This window comes from Xyrauchen texanus, chromosome 32 (assembly GCF_025860055.1).
Source record: "Xyrauchen texanus isolate HMW12.3.18 chromosome 32, RBS_HiC_50CHRs, whole genome shotgun sequence".
NCBI classification, from domain to species: domain Eukaryota; kingdom Metazoa; phylum Chordata; class Actinopteri; order Cypriniformes; family Catostomidae; genus Xyrauchen; species Xyrauchen texanus.
In genome coordinates this window covers 17,674,166-17,692,195 of record NC_068307.1, presented here as the reverse complement: position 1 = coordinate 17,692,195, position 18,030 = coordinate 17,674,166, and the positions used below count along the sequence as shown (strand labels likewise).

The following is an 18,030-nucleotide window of genomic DNA, read 5'->3' as shown; positions in this document are numbered from 1 at the left end:
TTTTTCTTCTGTCCTTTCGCTTTCATTTTTTGTTGTAGACCAGAATAAATATATAAATAAATAAGAAAAACACACACTTTACAACTTGGTATGTGTGTGACAGACTGTAGTGCTGCAGCTGGCAGGAAACAACAAACCGCTCGCCTGCCGGGCAGCTCTAAGAGGGAATCTCAGGCCTCAGGATCGCAGAGTAGAGTTGGAGCAGAGTGGTTATGGAATGCTTTGAGCAGGGAGAGTATATTGCTATTACTCCAATCCGCTCACATACTCTGATCCCTAGGGAGGACTCCTACAGTACTTTCTTGAGATTGAGCATACACATTGGTATTGTAATACATATGGTCTAACTACTGCTTAAATTATTTATCAATACGCACCAATCAATGTTCCATGTGTTATAAATTTCAAGCCGTGTTAATAGTGTTTGGCAGTATGACTATACTTGAGGCACTTGCTACCATCTGCTAGCTGGGTGCATTCTGTTGGGTAAATTGATCTCTTACTTGAGAGTGGATACACCATCGGGTGTTGTGGGCTTGTTGAATTTCAGCATATACTCGTGCATCTCAGGAAAACTCTTTTTCATGTAATCCTCTGCACTGCTCTCCCGAACTGTGCCGAATCGGAATCCCTGAGATGGGTGATGGAGCTGTGGGCCAAGGGCAGAACATGTTATGAAAACCATATAATGTATTATTAAAGTTAAATCATAAATTAATAAATTATAGCATAAAACACAAGATGAGGTACATTTCAAATAACTGCTGTTAATTATTTTTAGAGAGCTGTCTCTAAAAAGGGACCATATCATTAGAAATATAAATGTTCTGTATTGTAACTAGGGATCAAATGTACTGGTTCGTTGGTACCAAGTCAATACAAAAAATTTTAAAATAAATAAATGCAGTAATGTGCAAAGGTTTTAAGCACTTGTGAAAAATGAGGCATAGTGAGGATGTCTTCAAAAATAATGACATAAATAGTTTTCATTTTATCAATTAACATCATACAAATTCCAGTAAACATTAAAAGTTAAATCAATATTTGGTGTGGCCACATTTGCTTTTAAAACAGCACCAATTCTCCTAGGTACACCTGGACACAGTTTTTCTTGGTTGTTGGCAGATAGGATGTACCATGCATCTTGGAGAATTTGCCACGGTTCTTCATTCTATATAGGCTGTCTCAATTGCTTCTGTCTCTTCATGTAATCCCAGACTGACTCGATGTACAGAGGGGGGCACTGTGGGGGCAATGTCATCTCTTGCAGAGCACCCTAATCTTTTTTATTTGCAAAATTCATGTTTGGGAGTCTAAAATGTATTTTTCCTATTGACATACTAAAGCTGAAGATATAAATAATCATCTTATGACAAATGTTTTTGTGAAACATCTTAAGAGCCTAAAACCTTTGCACAGTACTGTACATAATTATACCAGCGTTTCTGCAGTACCGGTAAATTCGGTACCCGTGCACTGTTTGTTTAAAATGCTCACTCGATTATTTGATTGCATGTCCCTGTTGGCAGCTGTAGGCTCTGTAAAAAGCAATGAAAGCATCTGTCCTATACTTTTAAGTCAATCACAAAACTAGTAAATCAGAAACACTGTCTGCATGTGAATTATTTTTCTGGTCCGGATTTGAGAGAGGGTGAGAAAAAAATGGATTAACCATTATAACCAGCAGCATATCACCCTGCAGCTCTTGCCTGGTTACCCACTGATGCTAAGCAGGGTTGATCCTGGCTAGTACCTGGAGGGGAGACCTCCTGGGGAAAACTACATTGCTGCTGGAAAAGTCATTAGGGAGGTCAGCAGGAGGTGCTCACCCTGCTGTCTGTGTGGGTCTTAATTCCCCAATATACTGTAGTGACAGGGAAGTTATACAGTAAAAAAAGCATAACCTTTTGGATGAAATGTGAAACTGAAGTCCTGACACTCTGTGGACATTAAAAATCCCAGGGCACTTTAGTCTCTATCCATCATGGCTTCCTAATAATCCCCTATATATGAATTGGCTACAATGCTGTACTGTGGTGGCCATTCTGGTGCAGTATGGCTGCCGTCCTATCATCCAGGTGGATGCTGCACACTGGTGGTGGTTGAGGAGTTTTCTAAAACACTATGTAAAGCACTTCGAGAGTCTAAAAAAGCGCTATATAAATGTAAGGAATTATAATTAATTAATGATTTATGTTTTATTTGGACCTCAGAGTAAAATAAAATTATAAGACCCCATTTATTTGTCATTTCTACATTATGTAAAGAAGCAAACTCGCTGAAATTTAAAGGACTCTCAAAAGATCTCACCTTTGCATCATGTATTCCAGAGAGCTCCTCAAAGGTCTTTTCCCCAACCATGACTGCAGCCAGGTTTGCAGTGTAACTCGACAAAACCAGCAAACAAAAAATGGCCCACAGGTTCATCAGGAAACGTCCAGTCCAGCACTTGGGTGTCTTACTGGAGACTGTGCGGCCAAAGAGGATGGCGTAGCAAAGGTTAAGGGCTGAGGAGTAAGAGAAAACCTTCACACGGTTACGTCCATGTGGTGTCATGCCAAAGGGACTTTTCCATTCGTAGAGGGTAAGGAATAGTGCTGTAATGTGCAATGCCACAAAGATGCCCATCCACATGGACCAATGCAAAGGCCACATGAAGGCTCCGATGGGTGCGGCCGTGTCTTTACTCCGTACCAGTATTCCCAAACTTGTGGAAAAGAATGGACTGGTGAAGTCTATCACTTTACTACGCGCTGAGTTGATGCTGAAGCTGGTAACAGCCATATCAGCCACTCCGCTCAGCAGGTCACCCACCAACCCTGTCCACTGGCCACCCTTGAGTGCCCCATATTTACCGTCCCCCACAATGTACAGGTCGAACTCAAAGTTCATGTCCTCTGCCAGTTTCTCTAGCAGATCAATACAGTATCCATAGCAACACTTGCTGTAATCCGGTGGCAAGAAGCTGTTGTTACCTTGTGCCCGCTCGGCATATAAGTGGTCCAGGGTTTCTAAGCTGTTGGTTCCTGCATCCAGACAGTATTGCCCAGCGGGACAGTTCCCATCCTCATCTACCTCTCGAGTGAACACAAATGGGTGCTCCACTAGTGTGACCACACGTATCACGGCTTCCCGACACTGGAAAGCCCGCCCGCCATCTCCGTCCCTCCCTGCCCATCTGGCCCTCTGTGCGTTGATGGGGGGACAAGTCCTGCCACAATCCCTGCTCCTCTACATCCAACTTACCACCTTCCCAGCTGCCCACCGTCACCCACGTAGGCTGACCAACGGCATCACGGCGTAAGCTCCAAATGTGGAACCTCTGAGAAGTGAGTACACGAGAGATGTTACGCTGAACAATGACAGAGCCTGTCAGCCCTACAAAGGATGTGTTGGAGAGAAACCTGAGGGTGAGAGAAGACAAGAGTCAGCGTGAAAAAGGTCTGAACCACATTGAAGGTTATACTAGCCAAGACAACCCACTTAGATCGGAAGAGACCATTTCAGAGACAAGAAAACAATGCAGAATCTAAATTTCAGCTTTTGCATATTTAATTTACTTGCTACTATGTCCCATACACAAAACTCTGAAGGGTGAATTGACTAAACAGTTGCACCACTATTCGATGTGTGGTATTTCTATACTTGAGTCCTGCGTCTTATTCACTAACCACCCGCAATCTAGTTTAAGCAGGGGCAATCAGCGCTAAATGAGTGCTGTGTCTTGATTATTTAAACTAAATCATTGTCATTCCTTTCTGCGCAATCACGCCTCCTTTCATTCACAAAATGTTGTGCTATTTTCCCGGCGCAATAAACATCATGCTATCACGGCCTCAAGAGAAGTCTTTGTTATTGCAAAGAAATGTTTGTGTACATCTATCGATAATGAGAGCAATAATTCACCAAATAATCATCAAATGATTTAGAAGGGCATTATAACCTGACACATATCCAGAACTTTAGTCATGTTAAAGAGATGATTTAGCAGTCTGGATCACTGTAGTGGAGTGATACTGAACAGATACTGGCAGGTGTGCTAGATCGCAGATGTAGCTGCACACTCCATAATAGAGCACTGAAAACCAGTCCACAAGATCTGAACTGCACTATGCATTTTGCGTTCAGCACAGATTTTAAAAATATTTTTTTCGTGAATCAGGTGATTATCCAGCGCTGACAGCGCATGCAAATAAACAACACTTTTAGCAGATGCAATTCATTCTTTGTGAATTCCCCTCTGAATATCTATCAAATATTTGATTCCACCTAAACAAATCAAATCAATCTATTAACCTGGTATTTTTTTTAAATAACTTTCCACACTGAAAAAGCGGTAAGCTGCAATTTGGACCTCAAGGATATATCTCAACTTGATCTAACCCATAAAAATTACTTTCGTTGTTGTATTCAAATATGTCAGGTTGATTTAATAAGATAAAAAAAAAAAAATATTTCAAAAGGATTCAACATAGCGGCAAGCTGAAATCATGCATTCTCTTCAGCTCCCGCACAGTTAGATAAATAATAAAACAATAACAGCCTCACTGTTTAATATCGACCATCTCTATGCCTAAGTTGTCTCCAAAATCTCTAAAACACAATGACTTGTGCACAACCAAGAAGAAAATGGGAAATCATGATGATTCTAGCTAGTATGTTAAGCAAAAGCAAAGGAGCTAACTTTAATGAGTGCAAAATCTGGAAGGAAACATTATAAACACCATCTTTAGAATGAGGGAAGATGTATCATCCAAAGTCAACGGGATTCTCTTGGCTCAATATCAATATCAACTTATCAATAAGTTTGCCAACAGGATGACAGCCGCAGAACAACATTTCAAAAATACTGAAGATCAGGCCTAAATGTTGCAGTATATTGTGGTAACTCTTCAGCAATAGGTAAATCTGCTTCGCACTAAATTGGAGGATCAAGAAAATTGCCATCACAATAACTTCCGTCTCACTAATCAACCGGAAAACGCTGAGGTTTTGGATATGATAAACTTTTTAGAGCACTGGCCGTGTAAAGTTTTGGGAGTGATCTGCTTCCTATATACATGGCTGAAGAGATTGCAACTTTGCCAGGATTCTTATTGTATGCTTCTTTGCTACAGAGACAAGGATAGAATATTCAAAGCTGTTTGAATCAAAGGGAAGGCAATATACAGCAAATAAGAAGTCAAATTCTTTCAGGATATTGGGAGAGAGACACACGCTAACAATACAGTTTTTGAGCCTTAGTCTCCCCAAATTCTAGGTATTTAATTCATAAATTTGTCCCTATCCAAATATCACACACCATATCAGATAAAAAAGTAAACTATTGGATTATTCAAGGCTCCATTTTCAATGAAAATGGCAAATATTTACGGTACTAATTCAGACAGCCCATGATTAAATACTTTTTTTTAAATAGATTTATCTTCTTATTTGGGAAAAATATTATTAACTGGAGATTTCAACCACAATTTCACTCAGACTTGCCTGCTCCACAGGCTTAGATACCGCTCATTTGCAAAGAAGGAAAAAATATATGTTTTTATGAAAGAACTCAATTTATGTAACCCGTGGAGGAAACTAAATCATAATTAAAAGAGTATATTCATGTTATTCTAAGGTAATGAAGGAACACTCTCATATTGATTACTTTCTTATCTCAAACACTCTGTTTCAAAAGGTGTCTGCCGTTAATATGTCTCTATCATCATTTCAGATCACGGGCCTGTTTCTCTTAACTATGAGGCAAGAAATAAAAAAACTGAAACCTTTCTGTGGCAATTAAATCCAAAATGGCTGAGCAATTCAGACTTCTTAAAGTTTAGTGGGAAACAGATAAACTATAATTTTAAAGAGAACACAGATGGGACATCATCCACAAGATGAGAAGCATTTAAAGTGTACATCTGAACAGTTCAAAAACCAATAAACTCAATTTGAAATTACAATCTGTGGAACAAGAAATTAAACATGCAGACAGGGAGGCCTATTCAGATAAATTAGGCACTATTCATCAAGAGATATTAAGGCTCAGAGCTCAATACAACGCTTTGTCCATGGTTAAAGCCGAAAATGGCTTTAAAAGGCGGAAACAGTCATTTTATGATCATGGTGAAAGAGCAGGGGAATTATTAGCATGGAGGATAAGAAAGCTATTAACAGCATTCTAACTCCAAACAGAGACATAACAGTTTAACCATTAAAGATAAATAATACTTTTGCCTGATTTTATTAATCCTTATGAGTCTGAATCTTATGATTCTATTGGCGACCAATCACGTCTCTTATATAAATGTCAGATTCCTCACTTGTAGGAAGAAGATTAATCCATTTTAGATGATAATCTTGAAGAAGGTGAAATTTTAAGTGGCAAATCGACGGGACCAGATGGGTACACAGTCAACATATAGAAGCTTTTTAAAGACAAAATGGTAGGTCTTCTAAAGGAAATGCATGATGAATCTTTTCAAAGTGGCTATTTATATATTGAAACCTCACAAATACCCAACTGAATGCTGGTCATTTAGGCCAATTTCTTTACTTAAAGGTGGTGTAAGAGATTTCAGCCATTCTACTTCCACAAGACTGAGTCGTTGAATTAGCCACATCCGCTCTTTCCAAAACCCTGCACTCCAAAGAAAAAAAAATTGCTTTAATAAGACCGACATTATGCAGATATGGTTGTTTAAAACAACAGCAGCAAAATAGCGCCCTCAACAGACAACTGTTATGAACAAAATAAAAAATGTCAGTATGCCTCAGTAATTTACTAAAACTACAATACTATGAGAAAGAGCTAAATGATTGACAGGTGAAAAGCATCAATGTCCGTTTGTTAGCTGTTTACAAAATCTACAGCTGTCACAGAGACCGGTGAAATATCTCAGAACACTTATTTCATTAATATCTTTAAGGAAGTAGGAAATGTTTTGCATATCTTTCCATGAAACAAATCACTTACAGCACCTTTAACACTGATGCAAAAAAATGTATAATAATAATTATTATAATAGTTTGATTTATATTGCTCCTTAAGTGAATAAGCACAAAGTGCCACACAAAACATCAAAAACACATACAATAAAACCAAACACCTTCACAGTAATAAAAGCATGTCTATACAAATGAGTCTATAAACAAGACTTAATAACAGACACAGATTCAGCAGTTCTTAAAATCCAAGGGCTGGCTGTTCCATAATCGTTGGGTCTTCACTACAAACGCTCTGTCACTTTAGATTTGCATCTGGATCTTAGAACAGCCAACAGCTCATAACAAGTAGATCTAAGGGGTCTAACTGTTTCATAAGGTCTTAAAAGTTCTGCTATATATTCTGGTGACAACCCATGTAATGCATTTAATAAAATCTTAAAATCAACCCTAAAATGAATTGGCAACCAATGCAAAAAAAGCTAAAACTGGAGTAATATGGTTTAAAGACATAGTTCACGTCATTTAGCTGCAGCATTTTGCACTGATTGTAGCCATGCTAAAGTGTGTGTGTAAACTGAAAGCAGCTAAATACAATAATCAATGCGAGACAAAATAAAAGCCTGTATAAGCGTCTCTGTATCCTTGAAACTAAAGATACATAAACCCTGGATATTTTCCTTAACTTATAAAAACAAGACTTTTTTCTATATTTTTATTTATATCAAAATATACTCCTAAATCTTTTACCTCCTGCTGAATATTTGGGACCACCTGTCTAAGTGTTGACTCAGTCAGATTTTTGCCAACTGTTTTGGATGTGGAGAATGCCTCAAGCATAGTTTACAGCTGAACATCACAGCCGCACCTGCAAGGGCTTTTCGCAGTGAAAAAGGCCAATTGCATGATCGTGTCATGTGAGTTTAACTTGCTCAAGCCAGATATCAGCATTGATCCTGCATCTAATTTGAAGAAACACATCAAGGTAAATTTTATATTTCTGCTTACAAGATTCTGTGTGTCTATAACGTAGCCTGCAATTTAACTATCTATCACTGAGATTATTGGGCTGCTGTGAGAGATTAATGCAATGATATCAATAGGGCTGGGCAATACAATGATCTAGATGTTTATCAGAAAAAAGAGAGACGTCCTTGATCAAATTTTGAGTAGTTTTCTATATTTAGCCTATGTTTTACATCAAGAACAAGGGTGTTCATTACATCAGTTGTGATAGGAAGAGCACCACTGGTTGGTTGATCTAGATGAAATATAAAAGATTTACTTTTTATATCCTGATGTCTGTAGCTGCGTGCTGTTTGATTGACAGGCGGCTAATGTTTGAGTGCTAAAGTGCCTAAATGGTTTAATACACTTTATAATTCAGCCAATACCCATCTTGATGAGGATTTAATGTAAATGCAGTTGTTTATGTCTAAAGTGAATTTAAACTGTGGGACAAAGAGTGCATCTGCATCAAAAATGTTTGACTTGAAATGTACATGTATACGAATTGAGCACTGTCTAGTAGGATATGTCATATAAACGCTATTAATCAAACAACATTAAAAAGGAAATGAGAAATCCACTCACTACTTTTGGCTGAATAACTTGAGTAGCTTTAAAAGTATTAATGTAACAGAATAAAAAAGTGACATTTTTAATAATATAATTTTCCTTTTAAATGTTGTTTGTTTTTTAATAATATTGACCGCTGATGTGTTAATTGGTATAATAAATTACCAGGAAAGTAGAGATAATAAAATCATTTATAATTATGCTAAGCCTTTATAAATATAGAAAAGTCTCAACATTTGCAGAGCAATACTTCAGCAGAACATTCCACCAGTCACAAACTTCAGAAAATTGTGCATCATGCATTAGAATGTCTGGGCTTAAAATATACGCGAACTAAATCATTGTGGAACATTGTATCTCAAAAGGAGGACAATGTGTCCCCCTATGTGCTACTTAAAGAAATAATTGACACAAAAATGAAAATTCTCTCATCATTTACTCACCCACATGCCATCTGTCTATGACTTACTTTCTTCAGAACACAAATTAAGATTTTTAGAAGAATATTTCAGCACTGTAGCTCCATTCAATGTAAGTGAAGGGGTGCCAAAATGTTGACACTCTAAAAAGCACATAAAAGCAGCATAAAAGTAATACATACACCCCCAGTGGTTTAATCCATAATTTCAGAATTGATATGACAGGTGTGGGTGAGAGACAGATCAATATTTAAGTCCATTTTTGCTAGAAATTGTTCTCTTTGCCAGTAGGTGGTGATATGCATGAAGAATGTAAATCACCAAAAACACAAGAAAGTGAAATTTAAAGTGGAGATTGATTGAGCAGGGAGGAGAATTAGTAAAAACAAAATTAAATATCGATCTGTTTCTCACCACATCCATCATATCTCTTCTGAAGACATGGTTTAAACCACTGGAGGCACATGGATTAGACTACTTTTATGCTGATTTATTTGATTTGAGGAGCTTCAATATTATAGCACCGATTCACTTTCATTGTATGGACCAAAAGAGCAGAGATATTCTTCTAAAAATCTTAATTTGTGTTCTGCATAAGAAAGACATACACATACACTGCCCTGCAAAAGCAAAAGACCTTAACTCACTAGAGTGTGAAACTGAGAAAAATGACTTTAAAGTTTCTGTTTTGTCCAGACAAATGTATTATAGGTAGGACTCCCAAAATTTCACAACTAGTTGCTATACTGAAGAAATGTTTGTATGCAAAAAATCTTGAGCTCAAAATTGACCTTTGACCCTTGTTTGGCAGTTACTGTACTCTGCCTTTGTATCATGTGCCAAAAACCAGGAGTCATGCAAAGGCAAAAGGCCGTAACTGACATATAATCAATATTTACTTGCTGTTCACCATACTTACATCCATTATAAGAACACCTAACCAAGGTCTAGTCATCATGGTATTTGTTTTAAATTATATAGAAGACCTTTGGTTGTTCCTATTTAGTGCTATAATGATCAGGATAGTGCGGCAACACTAACACAGTTAAACAGTATAACAGATAAGTTACTTTGCAGTACAGTATGTCAGTATGAATAAATACAATAAATATTTTCACAATAAAGATAATTTAATTATAATTGAATACAAAGGTATATGTATTTAAATGCAAGATATAGAGTAATAATTAATTAAACATTAGACCAATACATCAGAGATTAGAGACTGCTCATTCCAAGTTTTTTACTGCTCCAAATAAAATCTTACTGAAAGCTCATTTTTTGAGATATCAACCTAAAATTTGGAACACAACTTGTCCATAGGTATATATATGACAAAGCATTCTTGAAATACAACCATTTAAGTTTGGATAGTGATTTTCATGTCTATGCGAAAAAAGGGTGAGGGGTGACAGTTAAAGGGTTAAAGGTTAAGGGCCACCAAACTGCTCAAGATGCTCAGTCAACGAACTCGACTTGGATTACTACTTTTTAATTCTGAGATAATATAGACAGAGTATACCGAAAAAAAGTTGGAATTACTTTTACTATTTAGGTTAGCCTACTTTGTACGGACGTTAGCGATAACCAGCCTTAAAATCTGACGTGAACACCTGCAAGAAGGAAATATGGCTCAAACACGTATGGATTGTTGTGGATACAGCAGATGACGTGCATTGCTATGGATTATATCTTCTATGGATTATATCGGATTGCATGGAAAGGTAGGATGCCTCTGTATTTAATATTTGGTTTTCAGCATCTGATGTGAGGCGAGTGTCAGCGTCAACGTTAGCGCTAATTTACGTGACACAGATTAAATTTAGCTAGCTCCGGGCTGTCACTGACATTGACAGATCTGAACCATCACCCTATCACATCGCTATCACAGAGTAATAATACAAACAAGCAGTCGGCAGTCTACACTTTATTTCAAAGATGTGTCGTGGTGTATGTTACGCGGTTTGGTGACAATAAAAGAGCGGTAATCTTTGACAGTATGACAAAGCCAGAGTACAGTAACATCACAGCGGCACCGTAACATCTCTCTTGATGCCAGGCGAAACAAAGTCAGAACACCTTAACTCAACTTAAGCGTGCCGGAACAAAGGCTAAGAGCCGTAACAACTGTTACGGCGTTCTGCTGTGGTTTCTTGTATGGTTTTGGATGTTACGGTTGTCATAGCCCTTTAATTTCTCGTTAAAACAATCAAATTGACTCACGATATTTATTCACATGATAAAGGAGGTCTTGAATACCCCAAAAATGACATTAACTCATTTTTGACCAAACATGATGTTACGGCGTTTTGCCTTTGTAGGACAGAACATGATGGCATGAATATGAGTAAATGATGAGAGAATTTTTGGGTGAATTATTCCTTTTTAAGATGTAGCCCCTGTACCAAACAACATTTCCCATGCCTGCTCTACCTCCTCTATTGTGCAGGACATGACATGCCAAGTGATCCTGCTTATTTAGCATTCTTTTTTTGTTGCATTCCTTGCATTGTTTAAACGTGTTTTATGCACAAAAATAATGCTCTGTCAGCATTAAGGGAAATGTAGAACCTACACATAAACTGATTTTAATGTAACTGTTTCATACATTACGATCAGTGTATTGAAAATAACTTTTTAATCTTTTAATTTCTGTTATCATGTCTCCCTTTTATTTTTGGAATCAGATTCATGTAGTGTTTATCATAGATACTGTAAGTGATGTATTTTAAAAGTTGGCTTACAGTGTTCATTATAATGGAGCATAGGTTTTGCAACTCAGTACTCAATACACACTATTCATGAGTATTTTAAATGAGCTACTATTTTTACTCTACTCTCACAAAATTTTTGGGAAGAATCAGTATTTCTACTTGAGTATGATTTTTCAGCACTCTTTCCACCACTGATTTTTGAATCATAGAACCAAGTGTTAATATATACAGTGAAAACAATATTGGCCCTAACAGGGATCCCTGCAGTTGAATCAAGCAAAACTAAAATGGAGCACTCTCCAGCATTTTCTACCATCAATAAGTCATTGGCCACCCTAAGAATGGTCTAAGACGTTTCTGTACTGTGGTTTTCTCTAAAACCTGACTGAAATTTCTCAAAAATCTTGTTATCTCCAATAGTTGCTTAGCTATTGCTTTTTATAAAATTTTAGCTATGAAATCGTAGGCAAAATGTCCAAAATGTCCAAAAAACCGAATATCAAGGTTAAATTAACGATCTTGAACGATTCCACCATTACGCCATCAGACCATCTGTACTGATTTGATTCGGGGCACATCATTTAATCTTTAAATCTGGAATAATCCCATATTTAACGGGACAGGTGGTAACCCTAATTTCAGCACTAATTGAATTAATTGAAGGATTAGGAAGGTTTTTGGGATGCAATATTTATAATTCCAAATGATCTAAACTATACCTGAATTCACAGGAAATACTTTTGCATAAGATCAGGCACCCTTTTATCAATGTATTTAACATTTTTAAATACCTGGTAATAGAAATTGCCCCAAAAATGTAACTCCTCAGTAGCTGCAAAGAACTGTCAGAATAAAAGAGAGAATCATGGAGTTTGGACTCATATATGTGATGGGGCCCAATGCACAATTTCTGTAGAAAACATTCCCTGTTAGGTCAGTTATGATCACTACTTTATTTTAAGAATGTGAGATGTCAGAATAATTGTAGAGAGAATTATTTATTTCAGCTTTTATTTATTTCATCACGCTCCCAGTGGGTATGAAGTTTACATACACATGTTCAGTATTTGGTAGCATTGTCTTTAAATTGTTTAAATTCCAGTTGCTGGAATTTTGACCCATTCCTCCAGACAGAACTGGTGTAACTGGGTCAGTTTTGTAGGCCTCCTTGCTCGCACATGCTTTTTCAGTTCAGCCTACACATTTTCTATCGGATTGAGGTCAGGATTTGTGATGGCCACTCCAATACCTTAAATTTGTTGTTTTTAAGCCATTTTACTGCTTTGGAGGAATGCTTGGAGTCATTGTCCATTTGGAAGACCCATTTGCGACTGAGTTTTAACTTCCTGGCTGATGTCTTCAATATATCCACATAATTTTCTTTCATCATGATACCATATACCATCTAGTCCATCAAGCAGCAAGCATCCCCACCACATGATGATGCCACCCTCATTCTTCACACCTCACAGCTGCAAGCCTCACTCTTTTTCCTCCAAACATAATGATGGTCATTATGGCCAAACTTAAAAAAAAATGTTCATTAGACCAGAGGACATTTCTCCAAAAAGTATGATCTTTGTCCCCATGTTCACTTGCAAACTGTAATCTGGATTTTTTATGGTGGTTTTGGTGCAATGGCTTCTTCCTTGCTGAGAAGCCTTTCAGGTAATGTCGATACAGGACTTGTTTTACTATGGATATGCAGTAGGTACTGGTCTACCTGTTTTCTCCAGCACCTTCACTAGGTCCTTTGCTGTTGCTCTGGGATTGATTTGCACTTTTCGCACCAAACTATGTTAATCTCTAGGAGACAGAATGTGTCTCCTTCCCAAGAGGTTTGATGGCTGCGTAGTCCCATGGTGTTTATACGTGCGTACTATTGTTTGTACAGATGAACGTGGTACCATCAGGCACTTGGAAATTGCTCCAAAGGATGAACCAGTCTTGTGGAGGTCCACAATTGTTTTTGATGAGTTCTTGGCTGATTTAATTTGATCTTCCCATGATTTCAAGCAAAGAGGCACTGAGTTTGAATGTAGGCCTTTAAAAATACATCCACAGGTACACCTCGAATTGACTCTAGTTAGCCAATAAGCCTATCAGGAACTAATTGGCTGATTGTCTATAGGCTTGACATCATTTTCTGGAATTTTCCAAGCTGCTTAAAGGCACAGTTAACTTAGTGTATGTAAACCTCTGACCCATTGGAATTGTGATATAGTCAATTAAAGTGAAACAATCTGCCTGTAAACAATTGTTGGAAAAATTACTCATGTCATACACAAAGTAGATGTCCTAAACGACTTGCCAAAATGTCTAGGGGACTAGGGGACCCCATCTGTCACTCACTAGACGTTGTATTGATGTAGTGAGACTAAGGGTCGCTCATGAGAGCCCGGACCACTCTATTCTTTGAGAAAAGGCCAATGAGAATTGGCGAGTGGAATTTGCATGCCACTCCCCCAGACATACGGGTATAAAAGGAGAAGGAACGCCAACTCTCATTCAGGTTTTGTGGTGAGGAGCCAAGACAAGGTCCGGCCATTTCAGCGGTGGCAAGAGGGACACAACATCTCAATCCCTCCATCAGGGAACGGAGGTTACAACATTAACCAAGACGTTCCCCTTCTGTCACTCACTCGACGTTGTGTTGATGTAGTGACACTAGGGGTCCCTATATAAAAACGCCACAACAGCTGAACCATGTTACATGAACTGCTGATGCAGGCGCTATACGCAAGCGAAACACCCGGCTAGTTGTTCCGTATTACCAAACTGTACCTGTTCGTACCTGACACGGAATGAAACCGGCGTGGATTCCACACTCCTAGTAGAGTGTGCTCGTATTCCCAAAGGGGCAGGCACGGCCTGGTGGGCCATAGCGATGGTGTCCACGATCCAGTGGGCAAGCCTCTGGAGACATCGTTGCCTTTCTGCTGTCCGCCAAAGCAGACAATGAGCTGCTCAGAGCATCTAAAGCTCTGCGTGTGATCCAAGTAGGTGCGCAAAACATGCACCAGACACAGCAACGACAGGGTGCTCCCGGGGCTGCAGCGCTTGCAGGATCACCACCTGATCCTTGTCTATCCAAGGGCTGCATAAGTGGCAGCAGAGCGACATGATAGCTACATGATGTGTGCCGTGGCGCCATGCCAATCTCAGGACTCGAGTCTGAAGCCTGTGCTGAAGCAGTGACTGCACACGCTCGCTTGTGAGACACGTTATCATTGAAACTAATTCTAAAAAAGAGATGCCCTGGAAAGGGGAGAGCTTGCTCTTTTCCCAGTTGACCCGAAGCCCTAGATGGCTGAGGTGCTTGAGCATAAGGTCCATGTGTGCACACAGCAACTCTCGAGAATGTGCTAGAATCAGACAGTTGTCGAGGCAGTTGAGTATGTTGAGACCCACTTCTCTTAATGGGGCAAGAGCTGCCTCTGCGACTTTCGTGAAGATACGAGGGGAGAGGGAGAGGCCGCAGGGGAGGACCTTGTACTGATACGCACGGTCGTCGAAAGCAAACCGTAGGAAGGGTCTGTGTCGAGGTAAAACCAAGACATGAAAGACGCATCCTTCAGGTCTGCTGCCGCAAACCCACACCTTTCTTTGTTATGATGAAATAAGGGCTGTAGAACCCTTCCCCCATCTCGGCTGGAGGGACAGGCTCTATTGCGTCCTTATGGAGATGGGTCGCGTTCTCCACACACAGGGTGGCGGCGTTCTCGCCCTGCACTGAAGTGAAGTGGATGCTGCCTCGAAGCGTATCCGGAATAGGACATGTTAGTGACTGAGGAGGAGAACCTCTCGGGTCATCCTTGAGACTCGTCACAACTGGTAGTGTGAAGGCAGGGGACCGCGGTCGCAGGGAAATGGCTGCGAGTGTTTGGTGTCTGGTCGCTGTGACAACTCTAACGTGCTTTGTCGGAGTCCCACATCTCAACCAGATTCAGCCACAGGTGGTGCACCACCAAGGTGGACATCGCCTACCGAGTGCTCGCACTGTGACCTTTGTTGCCTGGAGGGTGAAGTCGGTCGCCGAGTGCAGCTCCTGCAGCACATGAGGATCAGGACTACCCACGTGCAGTTCTTTTAGTGCCTTGGCCTGGAGCACCTGCAGGAGGGCCATGGCATGCTCAGGCTTTGTTCGCTAGAGACGACGTAGTCCTACAGGCTCTGGAGGGGAGCGCCAGACGATCCTGCCAGCACGGGGGTTCGGAAGAAGGAAAGCCGTGACCGCAACATTTCCATGGTCATATTCTCGCAATGAGAACATAAACCATCCACAAACGCTGCCTCAGTGTGATCGCTGCCCAGGCACGTGAGGCAGCGCCGTGACCGTCGAAGGTGGAAAGATAATGACAACAAATCACACAAAGACAGAAAGGCATCTTTATATAGACGCGTCTTTAAAAAGATGTTCAACGTCAATGTGTGTGCTCTAATAGATCAAATATACTCTTTAGCAGGAATATACACACTTTTAGTGCTGTTGATGCACCCAGGGGCGAAATTTGCACTCGGTGTGCAGAAGGAGAGAAAGCTGCTAGAAATGCGCTGTATATCCAAGAGGTGAATGTAACAGCAGTAGTATTCAGCTCACTAATAGTACAACTGTTCTTCTCCGAAAAAATCTGAATGAGAGTGGCCATTCCTTCTCCTTTTATACCCGTATGTCCAGGGGAGTGGCATGCAAATTCCACTCGCCAATTCTCATTGGCCTTTTCTCAAAGAATAGAGGTGTTCGAGGCTCTCGAGGGCGACCCCTAGTGTCACTACATCGACACAACGTCGAGTGAGTGACAGAAGGGAAACTATAGTTTGATAATATTACATTTAAAACAAATTTGTTTTAATTACTTCAACCAAATTTTTTGTAAAATTCTGACTTCAATTGTAATTGGATAATACTGTTTTTTATTACTACGTAAATGACTAATTAGTTAAATGCTAATACTCTGAATCACTGCATTAAATTGCCAAAAAGTTGGACTGTGAGGAGATAAAGGCATTTTGGAAGAAAGTTTTAGAATTGATCTATGATATAATTTCCAACAAAACATTTAAACAGTGTAGGCAGACCGATAAACACCTGTGTGCTATTTATTGCATAAAGTCAGCCAATTAGAAGAGAGCTTGCCAGATTGAGAAGTGCTTTCCAGTTTTGTGTGCAATATGCATCAGACGGCGTGGAGAACAGACTGTGGGTGGTCTATGGGTGTGCCATCTGAGGCTAAATCTAGTGCATTATTGGCAGAGGGCTTCAAAATTACTTAAGGGGAAGACAAAGGATCATATATGTTCACAAGTCTCACACTCTATAAGACATGCGGGAGTCAGTAACAGGATTCACCACAGGTTAAGCCAGCTTTATGCTTCAAAGCAGCAAAGCAGACAGATAATATTATTGCGGTATAGGGGGAGTGCCTCAGAAAGGGATTGCTTAGCTGGCTCTTTTCACACTATAAACTACAGATGTTGCATTTACAGAGCTATATATTTCATTATAGAACCCCCTCCCACTGTACAGAATTAGGCTTACTCAGTCATCAAGGTTGTAGTTATGTATGTAATTTGGATTTAAAATTTTTCCATTGGTTTTACCTGTCAGAGAAACCAAAATGACCCCTGCATGTAACCAATAATTGAGAGCATGGTCTGAGTCACATCAAATTTACAGTGTGTGATTCAGCTCAATTAGATTGACAGGCTGCTACACACTTAAAAGCCCTCTTTGATTCTAGTCCCATTTTATGATCTTTTATAAATTGAGGAGAGTGCAATGAGTGAGAGAGGCGAGAAAACAGAGAAAGAGAGGGTAAGGAAATGTCTAAATAGAGAGGGTAGGCTAGACTGATTGTGGGCTGTAATTCCCACATTGAGCTCAGAAGTTTTACAAGTAGTGGTTGACCGTAATGGGTTTTGACAATATCTTTATCTTTAGAGCAATATAATGTGAATATACCCGGAATATTCCTTTAACTAACTGATCCAAATATTATTTTTTGTGGATATATGAAGTCAGTTCCTCTCAGGTTCACACAGATGGATTAGCAGTCTGTACACACAGGTGTAATTAATCACAATAACTATGGACATGTTCCTTAAATGTTTCACAGAAAGTGTATAGATGTCTTTATTTTGAACCTAACAAACCCATTATTGTGAAAAGTTTGATTGAAAAAATGTGCTTGTGCTATATTTAAAAATATATGTATATTATGAGTGACATTTAGTTCTAATGCAACAACATTCAAGTGTAGTTTAAGTGTACAAATACTTGTTGGGACCACTGTATAATACAACTGAATTAAACCGCAATTTCTGAAATTAACATTTGTTTTACACACTATCTACAAAAAATCTAAATATATGAAATCAGAAAATGTGCA

General features: G+C 39.2%; 1 protein-coding gene across 1 annotated transcript in view; it reads right to left on the bottom strand.

Moving 5' to 3' along the window:
• Positions 1-18,030, bottom strand: part of grin3bb (glutamate receptor, ionotropic, N-methyl-D-aspartate 3Bb) — a 142,067-nt gene that overhangs the window by 21,148 nt on the left and 102,889 nt on the right. Inside the window, 3 exon segments of the mRNA XM_052101232.1 lie at positions 504-649; positions 2,311-3,123; positions 3,125-3,404. Coding sequence (XP_051957192.1) covers positions 504-649; positions 2,311-3,123; positions 3,125-3,404 — 1,239 coding nt within the window.